Here is a 16,664-nt window from a genome sequence, read left to right on the forward strand (position 1 = left end):
TGCTGGTAGCTACGGAGTGCTCACCACGGTGGCCGCTGCCAAGACCGGGGCTCTGGGGCCCAGTGACACCCCCAGCCGTGCACAGAGTGGCCAGCTCGCCATTTGCAGCCGGCAATAACCATTCCCAGGGGAGCCTCTTCGACCTCTCTGGCTTGTTTTTTCATTGCACAGATATGCGTGCGCACATGACCAAACTTGCTCTGATGGCAGGGGGAGGGGTGCAGAAAGTGAGAAGTCTGTGGTTTTCTTCCAAGACTCACTTTCCAGAGGGAACTACTGTTTTGAGAGCTCCCCCCACCCCACGGTCCCCGGGGTGGCCATCATTATGATTTTAAATATATTTCTTCCTGTGTCACCTCTTTGCTTTATCTGTTTTTAATTATTATTTTTTAAAGATATTTGAGAGGGAGAGAACATGAGTGGGGGAAGGGGCAGAGGGAGAGGGAGAGGGAGAAGGCAACTCCCCCTGAGCAGAAAGCCCGATGCGGGGATCGATCCCAGGACCCCAGGATCGTGACCTGAGCTGAAGGCAGACGCCTAACCCACTGAGCCCCCCAGGTACCCCCCCCTTTATCTGTTTTTAGGAAGTGTCTAGCGACTCCCTCCTTGAGAGGTGAGGATGCCACCTCTGCTGCCCACAGTGCCCCTTGGAGATGGGGGTGATTTTACAGACGAAGTTACTGAGTTCCCAGCACATTCAGGGTTCCACATTAGCGAGGGGCTGAGGTCGATGCTCCTGGCTGTCTGTGTGCCCTGCCCTCTCTCGCCTCCCACGCTGCTGGCCTGTCTCCCTGAGGGAACTGGCTTCTGGGACGGAGTGGTCATGTTCACCCTGGGACCCCGGTCTGTGCAGTCACCACCCCACTTTGGGTGTGCAGCACCCAGGAGGGCATTTCTGAGAGCCAGGTCTGAACGCTTCCCTGCAGGTCAACTTCTGGCATTCTGATCAGTGCAACATGATCAACGGGACTTCGGGACAGATGTGGGCGCCGTTTATGACTCCTGAGACCTCGCTGGAATTCTACAGCCCTGAGGCCTGCCGGTAATTGCTGGAATGTTCTGAGGCCTGCTGGGCCTCCCGGGCAGCGGAAATCAGCTTTGTGGGTGCTCACAGCCTAATTGAGTGGCTTTTGGCGTGCAGTTGGGAAGCAGTTTGGCTCTTTGTCGGCCCTCGGCACTGTCTTGAGTTCTCCTAGGTTACATCATGAAAAGCCAAAGCGGTTGTGATGCTTTGGCAGGCCCCAGAGAGGCTGCTGGCCATGCAGTGCTTGGTGCGGTGGTGGCGGTGGCAGTGGCAGTGGCAGCAGCAGGAAACCATCAGGTCGTAGAGGGCTGGGATTAGGTGAGCATGGGCTCCCTGTGGCTTCTCTCTGGCTGCCCTCATGTCCCTCTGGATGCTGAGACATCTAGATGCCTCCCCTATGGCCCCTGCAGGCTCTAGACTATGGCCTCAGAGGCTTGCTTGGGGTAGTGGCTTCCAGGGGCCCCAGTGTAGGTGAGAAGAGACAGTGGGCCCTAGGGCCCACCTCTGGCCACTGCCTGGCACTCTGCCCCATTCAGGCCACTCTGGAAAAATCCTTTACTTGAGAGTTACTGGTGTGAACTTGGACTCCTCTGCCTTCCCAGCAGACCTCTGTGGCACCTGCTGCATTAGGCAGAGACAGGATGGGCCCAGTTGCTGTTCCTGGGGGACTTATGTTCTGGCAGGGGGACTCAGGCAGACGCACCGTGGGGCAGTGTCAGAGAGCCTGAAGGCCTGTGCTGTGCGTGTGTTTATTTTTTAAAATTGGAAATTTCATCCCAGAGAAGAGTGGCAGGAGCATGCCATTTCACTCAGTTTTGGGAGTTCTCTTTGGCCCTGTGCGCTCTGTCCCCAGACCTTTGGGGAGTACGTTGGCCATCTCAAGACTTTAGTGGGTGTTTTCTAAAAACAAGGGTGTCTTCTTGCGCAACCACATTTCCATCCCCAGCACCCTTGTCTGGGCCGGTGCTGTCCAGTCACAACACGGTGTCAGTCCTGTCTATACTCTTAAATTTTCTAGTGGCCATGTTAAAAAAAGTAACAAGAAGTAGGTGAAGTTGATTTTAATGATAGGTTTTATTTGACCCACGGTATCCAAAATATTACCATTTCGGTGTGTAAACAATGTCCACTGTTACTGAGATGCTTTACCTTTTTTTTTTTTTTTTTTTTTGTATCAAGCTGTAGAAATCTGGAACGTGTTTTATGCTTTCAGTGCATCCCACCCAGTGTCGCCCTGTCCAAGGGTCTCTGTGGACAGCAGGAGGGCAGGACGGTTGTAATCTGAAGACCCTATTCATGCTTAGAAGTGGAATAGAGCAGGGTTAATAGGATGAGGGGGCGTGCTGCTGCAGCCTGTGGAGGTGGCCGCTGAATCGCCACCCATGTGGAGATCTGTAGTCTGATGTGTGAGCATCGAGGGAAGGGCAGATAGGGCAGCAGATGCAAAGGCCCGGGGGCAGGAGGAAGGATGTCTGAGCAATCGCCAGGAGGCTCGTGGGGTACAATACAGGGCAGCCAGAGGCTGGACCTCATAGAATCTGTTGAGCCACGGTGAGGATGACAGATCTTATTATAGATGAGACGGGAAGCCTTTGCCGTTTTAAGTGTTCTCGTTTTAAAGCGCCACCTGCTCTCGGGGAACAGACGAGTGTGGGCAGGGAGGCGGGGAGAGCAAATAGCAGGCTGTTGGCAGTTCCCCGGGGTGGGGGGAGAGCTGGTGGCTGCAGGACCCGGGGGCTGGCAGCACCAGCCGGGAGAAGTGGCTCGGCTGGGCTTACCTTCAGAAGGACGGGTCTCGCGGCCCGGTTCCTGAGGTCACCCCCCCCACCCCAATCTGTCCCCTGCAGGTCCATGAAACTTATCTACAAGGAGTCGGGGACGTTCCAAGGCATCCCCACCTATCGCTTCGTGGCCCCCAGCACCTTATTCGCCAACGGCTCTGTCTACCCGCCCAACGAGGGCTTCTGCCCATGCCTGGAGTCTGGAATTCAGAACGTCAGCACCTGCAGGTTCAGTACGTGCCGTCTCCCACGGGAGGGCCGCGGGCGGGGCTCCTCCGGGGCTGCCACATCTCTGGCCTCTACTCCTGATAATCCCATTAGGCCGGAGATAAGGAAGAGAAGAGGAGGAAAGGCCGTGTAGATTAGTTGCTGTACTAATGAATCCCCACAATCTCAGTGGCCGAGCCACATAAACAACATAAACGTAGCATCTTAAACGGTTCCGAGGTCCCACGCAGGCCTAGGGCCCTGGTGTCAGCAGGCCGTGTTCCTTTCCGCAGGTGCAGGGGGCCAGGTGGTGGGCTTTCTGAGGCTGTCTGGGTTCCCTGGCTCCTGGCCCCGCGTCCGTCCTCACCGCCAGCAACTCCGTGTCTCTCTGATCCCAAGTCCGAGGCCCCATCTCTCCGGTTCTGTCTTCTGGCTTAAAGACCCTGGAGACTATATCGCACACAACCCCCCGCCCCTACCCCGGGGATAATCCGCTTTTAGAGCCAGCTGATCGGCGGCCTACATTCCCCCTGCGCTGCTCCCCGTTGCCCAGGGACCTGGTGTGTTCACAGGCTCTGCACACAGGGACACGGATGGCTCTGGGGAGGCCTCGTCCCGCCTGCTGCCCCAAGATATGTACCTCGAGGATGTGGCTTCGTGGGAGGGGCCCTTCGCTCCCTGTGGGGAGGGAAGGAAGCTGCCACCAGTCGGGCTGTTCCATAAGATCTCGTTGGGCCGTGTGTGGTTTTGGGCTGGAGTGTGAGGCCTCGTGCCAGCGGTGTCATCTGGCGTCACATTTTCAAGCTGTGTGCCAGTCCCCTGGAAGTCCGCCTCAATTGCTCAATTTGGACACCTGGCTGTCACCTCCAGTGCTCCCCCTCGTCCTTGCCCAGCGTATCAGCAAGCCCGTCAGCTCTGTCTGCAAACAAAAGGAGTCCCTACTCCCTCCCGTTACTCTGCCTCCCGGTAGCCCCTCTGTGACATTGCTGTCACCTTACACACCTACTGTTTCCCAGACTGTCCAGTGCCATCACTACCGGCCCTGGTAGGGAGGCGGCTCTGTAAATTGAAATTGGTTTGAATGCAATTAAATTAAAAGGCAGTGCCTTAGTCACACTGGCCACATTTCAAATGATCACCACCCGTATGTGCCTAGTGACTGTATGGGACGGCCAGTGCAGAAGGAGGGCATCTTCACCACGGTGGGACCTGTTCCAGAGAGCAGCCCGAGGGACCCTTCTAAAACACGGATTGCCAGCCGACGCTTTGCTTCAAATGTCTTACAGCTCCCCCCACGCACATAAAGTGAAGCCCTGACCTGACCGTAGCCTCTGTGCTCTGCAGGATCTGGCCTGTGCCAGCCTCTCGAATATCATTTCTTCCTGTACTCCCCCCACTAACTAGTCTTCAGCCCCCTGCCTTCTCCCTGTTTGTAGACTGTATCAAGTTTGGTCCTACCTCAGGGCCTTTGCATCAACTGTTCCCCCTGCCTCAAAAGTTCTTTCCCCAGATATCCATGTGGATTTGTGTGGATTATTCCCTCCCCTCCTTTTGATCTATTCAGAGGCCACCTCCTCCAGGAGGCCTGCTGTGATTTCCCATACTAAAGTTATCCGTCCTTACCCCTCTGTCCCCCCATCCCTGCAAGCTGCTCTCTGTCATTTCAGCCTCTGGTGTGTTCTTGCTGCCCATCACTCCCTGAAATCACTGTGTATTTTGTTTTACTTATTTATTGCCTGGGTCCTCCACCAGACTGTAAATGCTGGTGGCAGGGCTTTGTCCTTAGCTTCTAGAATTGTGACCAGTAGGTAGTATTTGAGTGTATGGGTGTGTGTGGGGTTTATCCTGCACTTAGAAAACTGAGGCTCAGGACTGGGACGTGCCCGAGTTCCCACGGTTGGTAGGATAAGAAGCCACTCCTCATTTGACTGGGTCTTGCCTTCCGGGGGCCTGTCCGGTGAAGCCACATGTCCCACTGGAGATGGGGGTTTGAGAAGGGTAGTTGGCCACAGGGTTGTCCGGTTGGATGACTCCCAATGTTCAAGCAGAATGGGGTGCTCTGTAAGGTGAAGGGTTTGGTTGGAGCTGGGGTCTGAAGGTGCCCTCTCTGTCATGGCCTTGTGTGACCTATCTGGCCTCACCCTCTGTTTCATGCTTCCCTTCCTGGTGTCTGTGGGAATTTCTGCTTGTGGGATGGGGTGACAGAGACCCGCTGGGCTGTGTGCTACCGCTGCTGTGGCAGGTGACAGCCGCAGCAACCTAAGCCGTTAGGAGCACTTCATGGCTTGTGTGATTAAAGATCCCAGAGTAGGGATGCCTGGGTGGCTCAGTGGTTGAGCGTCTGCCTTTGGCTTGGGTTGTGATCCTGGGGTCCTGGGGTCGAGTCCCATGGCCAGCTATGAGCCAATTACCAAGTCACACACTCAGCTCCTGACTCCATGGGTGGGACCAGCCCTGGCATAGCGTGGGAGGGGACAGTGGGTTCCAGAGCTGGGATGTGGGTTCCAGGAGAAAGGGTGGGTGCCAGGCAGGCATGGGCTATATAGGTCCATCCATGTCAGGAGGCTAGGGATGAGGTCTGCACTGCCCCATCTTAGCACATCTGCCAGAATAACCTCAGAAGTGCAAGGGAATTTTATTTTTTATTTATTTATTTGCTTTTTAAAGATCTATATATTTATTTTAGAGGGAGCAGGGGTGGGGAGGGACAGGGGGGAAGGAGAGAGTGCTACAAACAGATTCTGTGCTGAGCACCAAGCCTGATGTGAGGCTCGATCCCACAACCTTGAGATCACGACCTGAGCGGAAGTCTAGAGTCAGATGTCCACCTGACTGAGCCACTCAGGCACCCCTAGAAATGCAAAGGAATTTTAAACTATCTATGTAAATAAAATATTCTTTTTTTAATGTTGAAATAAACATGGGTGCAGAGGGTTGCCCAAAGGATGTGTGCAGGTTGAAATTCCACAAAACGCACACGCTGCTGTAACTAGCACTCGGATCGTGAAGCAGAACAGGAGTGGCCCCCAGCAGCCCCCGGGCCCCTTCCCAGCACTGGCAGGACGTCCAGCAGCACAGCTTTGCTTGCCTCTGGTCTTTAGGTGAACAGGATCATACGGTGAACGCTGCGTTTGTCTCTCTTTCTGGCCTCTTCCACCCATTATTGTGTTGGTGGGGTCTGTCCGCATTGGGTGTTGTGGGCACCCTCTTCCTCATTGGATGATGTGCCACCAAGGGAACGCACCATCGTGTCCTTACCCGCTCAGCCATTCACGGGCATCGGGGCTGCTGCCTTCTGACCATTAGCCCAGTGCTGCTGGGAACTTCCTGCCCGTGTCTTTCGGCACACTTCTGTCTGCGTTTCTCTAACCTTTTTTCTGAAGATAAGAAATACCAAACATTTCCCTTTTAGGGCCTTGAACATTTCTCGGACCTGGAGGACTCTCACTCCTCAAACTTCTGTGCTGCTCGAGGCCCTCAGACCTGTTCATCAGACCTCTTCGTCGTAATCTGTGGTGACCCTGGGCAATGAGGTCTGGCTGGGCGAGCCATAAAGCTATAAATTAATGGCCACTTAATCCCCGTGCCGTTTGGAAATAAAATATAAAGGAATGCAGGGGCAGCCTGGGTGGCTCAGCGGTTTAAGCGCCTGCCTTCAGCCCAGGATGTGATCCTGGGGACCCGGGATCAAGTCCCATGTCAGACTCCCTGCATGGAGCCTGCTCCTCCCTCTGCCTGTGTCTCTGTCTCTCTCTCTCTCTATCATGAATAAATAAATAAAATCTTTAAAAAAAAATAAAATAAAAATAAAGGAATGCACACGTGCATGCTTGCTGGGAAGATGGGGAGCCTGGCTTGCTGTTAAAAGAACAAGCCTGCTTACTGTCTGAAGCAAGAGTTGGGTCATGGACGTTGGTCTGACCCATGTCAGGTGCCTCCGGCCTCCTTTGAGATTTACCGCCTTCAAGGGCCTGGTGTGGTGACCGCTGCCCTTAGACAGTCTCGGTGTTGCCATCTGTAAACACGGGGCTCCTCGTGTTCGCTCTGGTGGTCTCTTTTCACAGCAGAGATGGGAGGGTAAGGAAGGAGGGTTTCCAAATGATAGGGCGTTGTACCTGGGGTACTCAAGGCAGCTTCGAGGCTCCGAGGAGATGGCTTAAAATAACATTAACTAACTAAAAAAAAATAAAAATAAAAATAAATAAATAAATAAATAAATAAAATAACATTAACTGATTTGGGAGAGAGGGTTAGTGAGAGAGTCGCTGTTGGTGTAAGAGGCCTTTCCAGCACCTATCTTTTCTTTTTAAAAGATTTTTATTTTTTTAAATTTTTTACTATTTTTAAAGGATTTTATTTTTATTTTTTTTTTAATTTTTTAATTTATTTATGATAGTCACAGAGAGAGAGAGGCAGAGACACAGGCAGAGGGAGAAGCAGGCTCCATGCACCGGGAGCCCGATGTGGGATTCGATCCCGGGTCTCCAGGATCGTGCCCTGGGCCAAAGGCAGGCGCCAAACCGCTGCGCCACCCAGGGATCCCAAAAGATTTTATTTAAAAACATTTTAAAAAATTATTTTTAAAATATTTTATTTTTCTTTTAAAGATTTTATTTATTTGAGAGAAAGAGAGCAGAGTGAGAGAGTGACCATAAACAGGGGGAGAGGCAGAGGGAGAGAGAAGGCAGGCTCCCTGCTGAGCAGGGAGTCTGAAACAGAGCTCAATCCCAAGACCTGGGATCATGACCTGAACCGAAGGCAGATGCTTCACCGACTGAGCCACCCAAGCTCAGCATTGATTTTGATTTTTAAGTAATCTCTACATCCAGCATGGGGCTTGAACCTGCAGCTCCAAGATCAAGAGTCACAAGCTCCATCGACTGAGCGAGCCTGGTGCTCCCTGTCTTTCCTTTGAATCGAAAAGAGCAGGTCTCAGGCTCAAAGCCCCCATGCGGGCAACGGTATCTAGTTAGAATGTGCAACCTTCATGGTTTCTGTTGTATTTCTTCCTATATTTACTGTCTTATTGTGGCAAGTGTTTGTCAGTTATGGCTCAGATAGAAAGTCCTGCCTTAAAATATAGCTATTTAAATAATGGCATTTGGGTCAGAGACGCACATTATATAATCGTGCAGGGGGACCCAGATATGGCAAAATTGAAGAGGTACTTGGCTGAATGAATCAATGTTGAGAAACACGAAGGCAACGAATGTAAAAGTATCCTGGGAAAGATAAAATCAGGCAGCAGTGAAATGCCAGCTTTTATTTCAAACTGATGGTTGGCCTTGCTAAGTGGAAGGAATCTAGATATTTGAGGCTGCCAGATACACATAACACAAATGGCGGTCACCTGCTAGGTGGTGGACGTGCTGTTGGTTTTACAGAGGAGACCTTGTGAGTTTTATTGTTGTTTTTTCCTTTTTTTTATATTGAGGTGAAGTTCATATAACATAAAATTAACCATTTTTAAATTATGTACAGTTCAGTGGCGTTTAGTACATTTACAAGATTGTGCATCCACTGTCTCTGGCTAGTACCAGAACATTCTTATCCTCCCAGAAGGAGACCCCATACCCTTTAGCAGTCACTCCCCATCTCCCATCCCCTAGTCCCTGGCCAGCACAATGTGTGGTGTTCTGTCTCTAGGATTTATCTGTTCTGGATCCTCTTGGGTTTTCTGGGAGAGGCTCATTCTTTTCCTCGTTAACTCATTGTCCATCAGGCCTGTTAGATGTTATCCTGAGCACACGAGGATGCACTGGCGTTTGCCTTGTACGATCAGTTGATGGAGAGGTTTGGCTTCACGTTTCTGGGTGTGAATTGCTCACACAGAAGGGCCTGAGTCAGTCCTTATTCACACTTGCGTCCATCCAGTAGACCGGCTGCTGGGAGAGAAGGAGCAAAGCAGGTGTGTCTTCTCCCTTCCCGTGGATGATAGGGAGACCTGGCTGCAGGCATTCACACCTCCGCACCTCTGGCGGCTGCCGCATTGCCTGCAGAAGACAGTCCAGGCTGCTTGGCTTGGCCATCAAGACGCCCCTCCCCCACCCAAGTTCGGATCTGGCCTCAACTTACCTTTCTGTCCTCATCTCCCATAATTCGCCTCCGTGTACTGTCTGCTCCACGTGCCCTGTGCATTTTCCCATCTCCCTGCCTTTGCTTCTGCCAAACTTTCCACCTGAAATGTTGTTCTGTGGCCTTCCCTGCCTGGCATATTTTCACCATCCTCCCTTCTTTCCTGTGATCTCCCCCACCTGAATCAGCAGCTCCTCTGTGGTACAGAGCTTGTCCATTCCGCATGGGGGGCATCTCTCGGGCCCTTGGTAGACATTTACAGACTGGCTGAAGGAATCCTCTCTGTCTAGGTATTGTTGTTTGCATCTTGCCATCATCTGGATGCTCTGCAGGCGGTGGTCCTCTTTAACTCCCTGTGCATCTCCAGGGCCTGGCACAATGCAGGCCTCTGGATGTGCCAAGGCTCTCCCTTGTCTGACGGCCCCTCCCCCCCTCCCCTCTGCCTTCTAGATGCGCCCTTGTTTCTCTCCCACCCTCACTTCTACAATGCTGACCCGATGCTGGCAGAGGCAGTGCTTGGCCTCCACCCCAACCAAGAGGAGCATTCCTTATTCCTGGACATCCACCCGGTGAGCCCCTGCTTGTCAACCTGTGGAGGGTAGTGGGTGATTTCTGATTGGTGCCTCCTTGGACCCCAGCCACTGAGCTCTTCTAGGGTGGGGGTGATGGGAAGCCTGGCTTTCCTTGGAATTGATCACTACTAGAATATCAAGCCATTAGAGGTCCCCTACTTTGCCCTGACTCCATAGTTCAAGGGGTTCATTATCTCTGTACAGGTAATTGTCTTTATAAAAGGACCATAAGACAGTAAATTAATTAGAATTATCAGTCTGCAAATTAGTGAGAGGAGCCCTCTGGCTGTGCCAACATATCATAAAGATATAGGTCCCGACAAGAGCCTGGAATAACTTGCAGATAAATTGGGTTCTGGGGAATTTGTCCTCTGTGACATTCTGTCTACAGGTGGGGACCAAGCAGGTAGCAGACCCCTACATGTGGCCCTCCCGTGGGCCTACCTGTACCTGGGTGTCTTACCTCTTAATATCTCTGTCATTGTAAAATGTTCCCATTTAGAGTTACTGGCTTTTGCTGTTGATTAAAAAATCCTATGGGTTTCTTTTCAAGATTTTATTTATTCATAAGAGGGGCAGAGACACACTGTGGCAGAGGGAGAAGCAGGGTCCCTGCAGGGAGCCTGATGCAGGACTTGATCCCAGGACCCTGGGATCACGACCTGAGCTGAAGGCAGATGCTCAACCACTGAGCCACCCAGGCATCCCATTCCTATGGTTTTCTTTTCTTTTTTCTTTTCTTTTCTTTTCCTTTCCTTTCTTTTCTTTTTTTCTTTCTTTTCTTTTCTTTTTTCTTTTTTCTTTCTTTTCTTTCTTTCTTTCTTTCTTTCTTCTTCTTTCTTTCTTTCTTTCTTTCTTTCTTTCTTTCTTTCTTTTTCTTTCTCTTTCTTTCTTTCTTTCTTTCTTTCTTTCTTTCTTTCTTTCTTTCTTTCTTTCTTTCTTTCTTTCTTTCAGAGACACAGAGAGGGAGGCAGAGGCATAGGCAGAGGGAGAAGCAGGCTCCATGCAGGGAGCCCAATACGGGATTCGATCCTGGGACTCCAGGATCACCCCCTGAGCTGAAGGCAGGCTCTAAACTGCTGAGCCTCGCAGGCGTCCGCCAGTCCTATGGTTTTCTGTTTCGTGAGTGGCCACACAGGCTTTTGCTGAGCTCTTGTGCTGGATACTGTTCCATGTTGTTCCTCTGTGGACTCAGATCTTCTGGGCTCCTGACTCGACCCACCGGCCCCTGCAACTCCACGCTCTCCCTCTCTCTCTCTTTTCACTAAAATCCAGACTAGTTAAGTCAATTGTGACCACACACACTTCACATCCAGCAAATATTGCTCGCATACTCATGGTGCTGACACGAGGTAGAAATTTTCACACGCAGTAACTCTGTAAATATTCACAATTATTTAGGAAGGGGTGAGCACTGCTACTCCTGTTGTGCAGATGGGGAAGCTGTAGTCCAGATAGGTCAAGTGATACAACTTGTAAATGGGATTTTTGGCTCCACAGAGGAAAGGTCCATTCTGTCTTGTTCATTGCCTGGATTCCAGCCATTAGCACAGAGGCACTAGTATCTCAGTGGGTATGGGTTTATAAAATGACAAGAGTAAGTGAGGGACAAAGCTGAATTCAGACAATTCAAACAAATAATTCAAAGCTAAAATCTGATGTCCCCACCTCATGTCCTCTGCTAATATCTAGTTAATTTTAATGAGATTGATATTAATTAAGTTGATAGCAATTAATACGACTGTGTTCTGTGTTCCAAATTAAGTTCATTTGTTATTGCTAGAAATGTTAAGGCTTTTCCATGTTGTCTTAACATTTTAACCGGTTTTTAAGTTTTTTGTTATAAAGCTAAGTTGACTGTTCACCTGTTGCTCTTTTAGTTGATTTATTTAATTAATTGATTTTTTTTAAAGATTTATTTATTTGAGAGAGAGTGAGTGTGCACCGGTGTGAGGTGGGGGAGGGGCAGAGGAAAGAGTCTCCAGCAGACTCCCTGCTGAGTGTGGAGCCCTACGTGCTCTATCTCACTACCCTGACTGAGATCATGGCCTGAAATTAAGTCGAATGCTTAACCGATGAGCTGCCCAGGTGTCCCTGGTTCCTTTATTTTACTGCCCCCTCCCTCTCTCTGCCAGTTTCTGGGGAATCCAGCAAGAACATGACTGGATTCTCACCCATGACTTTTATTCTAGTGCATGTCTTTCGCTTCTCCCCACCATGTTGGGGAACAGGTGGCTAAGATTGGGGAACCAGACAGATGCCAGTAGGTGTTTTGTTGCAGCCATAGTATAAACTGGCTTATTCTTTGGTTTTGGGTCTGCTGGAGGCACACAGGGAAAGGAAATGGCCTTTTGATTTTTGGTTGTTGATTTTGGGGGAGGAAGGGCATGGGACCAGTTTGCTGCCTGAGCAGCGTTAGCCTGGAAAACAGAATACCTGTTGGAATTGCTTTCCTGGTGGCTGCTTTTCTGCTCCTGCATCCAGGAAGGGTGTGGTAAAGGGAGTGTGTTCATGGTCCCATGTCTTGGTTCTGTAAAGTGCTGGGAGTGGGTGGGGTTTTGCCCCCTAAGAAGGGGCCCCTCAGCATTTGGAGGAGCAGGGGCCAAGGAGAGAAGGAAACAAATTTCCTGGGGAAGGAAGTGGCCCGGGGAAGGGGGGGGACCTCCGAATATAAAGTCTGTTCTAGAAAGCAGGGTTGGGGGGGGCGGGTTATGTCAGGGTCTCTAAGGCCACCCTCAAATTTGATGATTTGCTAGGAGGACTCCCAGGGCTCAGCATATAGTAGAAATAATAGCTGTAATTTATTTCAGGGAAAAGACACAAAGCACAAAGCAAAGGGAAAAGGCACCTGGGGTGAAACCAAGGGGTGGAGGCAACCAAACCAGGTACAGGGCCCTCTCCCATGGAGGGCACACAGGACACACTTAATGCCCCCAGCAGTGAGCTGTGTCACCTCCCAGGGGAGCCCATTACTGACTCAGTGCCCAGGGTGTTTACTGGGGGCTGCTCACACTGGCTCCCACTGCCTGGTACCTACCAAACTTCCAGACTCCCCACGGAAAAGCTGATGGCCAGCATAAATCATGCTGTGTGTACAAACAATCCAGGCGCAGTGAGCCCCCCCTTATCAGTTAGGGAACCGGGGGGGCCCTCCCGAAGTCAAGCCAGCCACTGGCCAGCCTGGCCAACAGGCTTCTCCAGGAGTGCAGTCTTGGGCTTGCTATGCTAACACGTTACCACACAGGACGGACTTACTCCCCATCCCTCCAGGTTCTTGGGTTCAAGCTCTCCCCCGTCCGAGGAGCACGGCCTTTGCCCCTCTGTGCCACCCAGGCCCACGAGGCCTGCTTATCAAGGAAGATAACATCCTTTCCCACCCACGTACGTGGTCATCGAATAAGCATTTACGGTTCTGAGTCTGGCATACCTTATTTTGCCGTGCAGAAATTCTGGGAGCTGGTGGGGGCAATTAGCTCCTTTTGCTAATGAGGATGAGGAAACGGGCCTCCGTGGAGAAGCAGCAGCTGTGGCCTCCCTGACCTCAAACCTTGGTTCCTTCCTGCTTCAGGAGCCACCGCTCTGAGCTTGGTTATATGTGTGTGTCACCTCTCCTGCTATTTTTGTATGCAAAAAAATTATCCAAAAAAAAAAAGTAGGTTTCTGCCACAAAGGAAGTTTGTTGTCACTGCCTCGAACTTGGAAATTAAAAAGTTCTTGAGAAAAAAGCAAAAGGCAACCATAAAATTAGACATGAAGGACCAATACATGAGGTTTGAGACAGGAAAAGTTGAAAAGTTGTGTGAATCCGGAGGAGAGTGACTTTTTCCACATGCAAACTATTTTGTTTAGCTTGGCTGATGGACCGAGGGAGGAGGGTGAGTGCAGAAATGACATTCTACACCTGGGGAAGCCCGTGCACGGAAGAGGGAAGTGTGTGTTTGCCTGGAAGGGCTTGGAGTCAGGGGGTGGGATGAGGAGGTGGGGGGAAGTTCCCTGTACCCAGTCTGGACCAGGGTCAGGTGTCTGGAGTGTCCCCGGTGCTCCAAGCAAGCCCAGGCCCCTCTCTGTGCTTGCCGCCACAGGTCACTGGGATCCCCATGAACTGCTCCGTGAAACTGCAGCTGAGCCTGTATATCAAGGCCATTAAAGGCATCGGGTAAGTGACCGAGTGGGCCGGGGCCGGGATCCCAGGGACGGGGGTCTCCCGAGGGACAAGCTCATGGGGAGGGAGATGGTGCTCCTGCATGTGGAGTCTGCTCCCTGCCCTGAAATCCTGGTTTTCTCTCTTAACATCTGTCTCCCAAATTCACCAGACCCTTGCATCTAAGTGGTTTCCCATTCAACAGAAAATTGGAAAAAAAAAAATAAATAAATAACACAATCCTGGCAAAGCAAGTATTTGAACATGGAAACATACCAAATAGCATTTTAAAGTGTGACTCTTCACTTTATAGAAGACCTTTTTTTAAGCCTTGATTTTCTTTTTGTCGTTGTTTGTTTTGGATAGCGAGCTTATGGAGATGTATTCACATACCATAAAGCACCCTTTGAAAAGGTACATTTCAGGGTGATGGGCACTAAGGAGGATACATGATGAGATGAACAGTGGGGGTTATACTATATATGTTGGTAATTTGAATTTAAGTCAAATATAAAAAAAGGAAAAAAAAAAAGGTACACTTCAGTGATTTGTAGCATATTCAGAGTCGTGCAGCCATTGCTCTGTCAAGTTTAGAACGTTTCCATCATCCCCAAAGACACCTGTCCCCGTTAGCAGCCATTCCCCTTCCCCTCCTCCCAGCCCCTGGCAACCCCTTGTCTACTTTCTGTCTATGGATTTGCCTGTTCTGGACACTTCCTATAAAGAGGATCATATAGTATGTGGCCTTCTGTGTCCAGCTTCTCACTCGGCATCATGCTTGCAAGGCTCATCCACGTTGTAGCAGCTTCTTCCTTTTTATGGCCAAATCTTATTCCATTGTCTGCAGTGGGCACGTTTCATTTATTCATTCATTTCATTTATTCATTTATTTCTGTGGGGATGCGTGCTTTCATTTCTTTTGGGTAGATGCCTTGGAGCAAAATTGCTGCATCAGAGAGGAACTGCACGTTTAGGCGTTGGAGGGGCTGCTGGGCTGTTGTGTACAGCAGCTGCCTCGTTGACCTTCCCGCCAGCAGTGTGGGAGGGCTCCAACCTCCGTGTCCTCGTCAGCTCTTGTCAGAGCGTGGTGTTGTGATGGAGCTGGGCGAGACGGTGCACGGACTTAGTCGTTATGGTAGCATCTGGGTTCTGGTTTTTGTCTTTTTTTTTTTTTAAAGCATATTTGAAATAGTTTCATTAAAAAAATTTCCCTAGGAAGAATTTCTGGGCTGCAGGAATGTGAGCATCTCTTCAGCTTTGTAAAATGCCTTTCAGCTGGAAAGAATACGCGCCTCTCTTTTGCTCCCACCCTGGCTTTTAAGTTGTGCATTGTGAGGCTGTCAGAGGGTTTGCTCGTGGAAGATTTGTGGGTGGTCAAACGCCCCGCCACCAGGCATCTGCCACCCAGCCTCGGGCTTTGGGGCCCACACCACTTCATGGGGGCAGGAGGCAGCAGGTGACTGGGAAGAGCTGGGCAGACTGGGTGCAGAGGGCACCAAGGGCTAGCCCCTGCCTGCATGAGGGAGCTCATGCCCGCTGCCGCCCCATCCGATGCATTTTTAAATGCATTTTTCAAAATCTGAATTTTATCAGGGGCTTAATTTTCACCTATTGGAAGTGAATTGGAATTTTTTTTTTAAAGGTTTTATGTATTCATGAGAGAGACAGCGAAACAGAGGCAGAGGGAAAAGCAGGCTCCCTGCAGGGAGCCCGATGTGGGGCTTGATCCCAGGACCCTAGGATCACACCCTGAGCCAAAGGCAGACGCTCAACCGCTGAGCCCCCCAGGTGCCCCGTGAATTGGATTTCTTGACAAACGCTGCTCAAGCCAGCAGTACACGTGGGCCGCTGAGTTCTGCCTGTTGGTGACCCCAGGGCCTCTACCCTGACCTCTCTGGGCCTCTGTGTCTGCATCTGTTCAGGATGAGGCTATGCAGATGTCTGACCTCTAGTTCAGGCTGGAGCAGTGGCCTCCAGGGAGCTGGTCTAACAGCAGTGATTCCCACCATCCCCGAGGGCCAGTGGCAACGGGTGTGGGAAAAGACCGGAGGCACAGCTGAGCTGTTTAACTGTGGCTTGTCTGGGGAACTTTTGTGTTGTTTGCCCACAAGATAAAGGCAGCAGAGTTGCATGCTATTTGCATTTAATTTACATCAGTTCTTACAAACTCGGATAAAAAAAGACCAACGTGGACCTTCTATTGTATTTCTGTAGTGTTTTTATTTTATTTTATTTTTTAAATTTATTTGAGAAAGAGCCCCAATCTGAGGGGAAGGGCAGAGGCAGAGGGCAAAGCAGACTCCCCACTGAGCAGAGAGCCCAATGCGGGGCTGGATCCCAGGACCCCAAGATCATGACCTGAGCTGAAGGCAGATGCTTAACCCACTGAGCCACCCAGGTGCCCCTCTGTAATGTTTTCTGTGTCTCCTCTGTAGGTAATGCTGTGCAAATTCATTTCACTGCACAATACTCTACGTAATAGGTGGCCCGAGAGAGGTTTAAGAGTGGTGATTGAGAGATTTTGGCCTTTTGTGTTGACTTTGGTTCTGTCCCCTACTGCATTCCATTTCCCCTCTGTCCAGCTATGCCTTCTATAAGCCAACCCACGCCTCCCGTCCTCCACAAGCAGCTGCAGAATATTTTCGTCCATTTGTTTGCTAGGATTTAACAATGACAGCAGTAACAAACCTGGAGCACTTTCTGTATGGTGGGTGTTCCTCTAACCAGTCTGGTCATGTTACTGTATTTTGAGCAGTAGAGCCCCATGAGGAGTGCCATTGTAATCACCACTTTACAGAGGAGACAGAGGGTGGGGAGCATGCCCAAGGTCACACAGTTAGCTAATAAGTGTTCTCTCAGGGGTC

At 50.5% G+C, this 16,664-nt stretch overlaps 1 protein-coding gene across 2 annotated transcripts in view; it reads left to right on the top strand.

The window, feature by feature from the left end:
- SCARB1 (scavenger receptor class B member 1) overlaps positions 1 to 16,664 on the top strand; it is a 73,664-nt gene that overhangs the window by 47,646 nt on the left and 9,354 nt on the right. For both annotated transcript variants that reach the window (XM_072722672.1, XM_072722673.1), the window contains exons 6-9: positions 927 to 1,042; positions 2,872 to 3,038; positions 9,538 to 9,656; positions 13,742 to 13,815. In XM_072722672.1, the coding sequence (XP_072578773.1) occupies positions 927 to 1,042; positions 2,872 to 3,038; positions 9,538 to 9,656; positions 13,742 to 13,815 (476 nt within the window). The remainder of the gene's footprint in view (positions 1 to 926; positions 1,043 to 2,871; positions 3,039 to 9,537; positions 9,657 to 13,741; positions 13,816 to 16,664) is intronic.

The sequence above is a fragment of the Vulpes vulpes genome, chromosome 10, assembly GCF_048418805.1.
Source record: "Vulpes vulpes isolate BD-2025 chromosome 10, VulVul3, whole genome shotgun sequence".
NCBI classification, from domain to species: Eukaryota; Metazoa; Chordata; class Mammalia; order Carnivora; family Canidae; genus Vulpes; species Vulpes vulpes.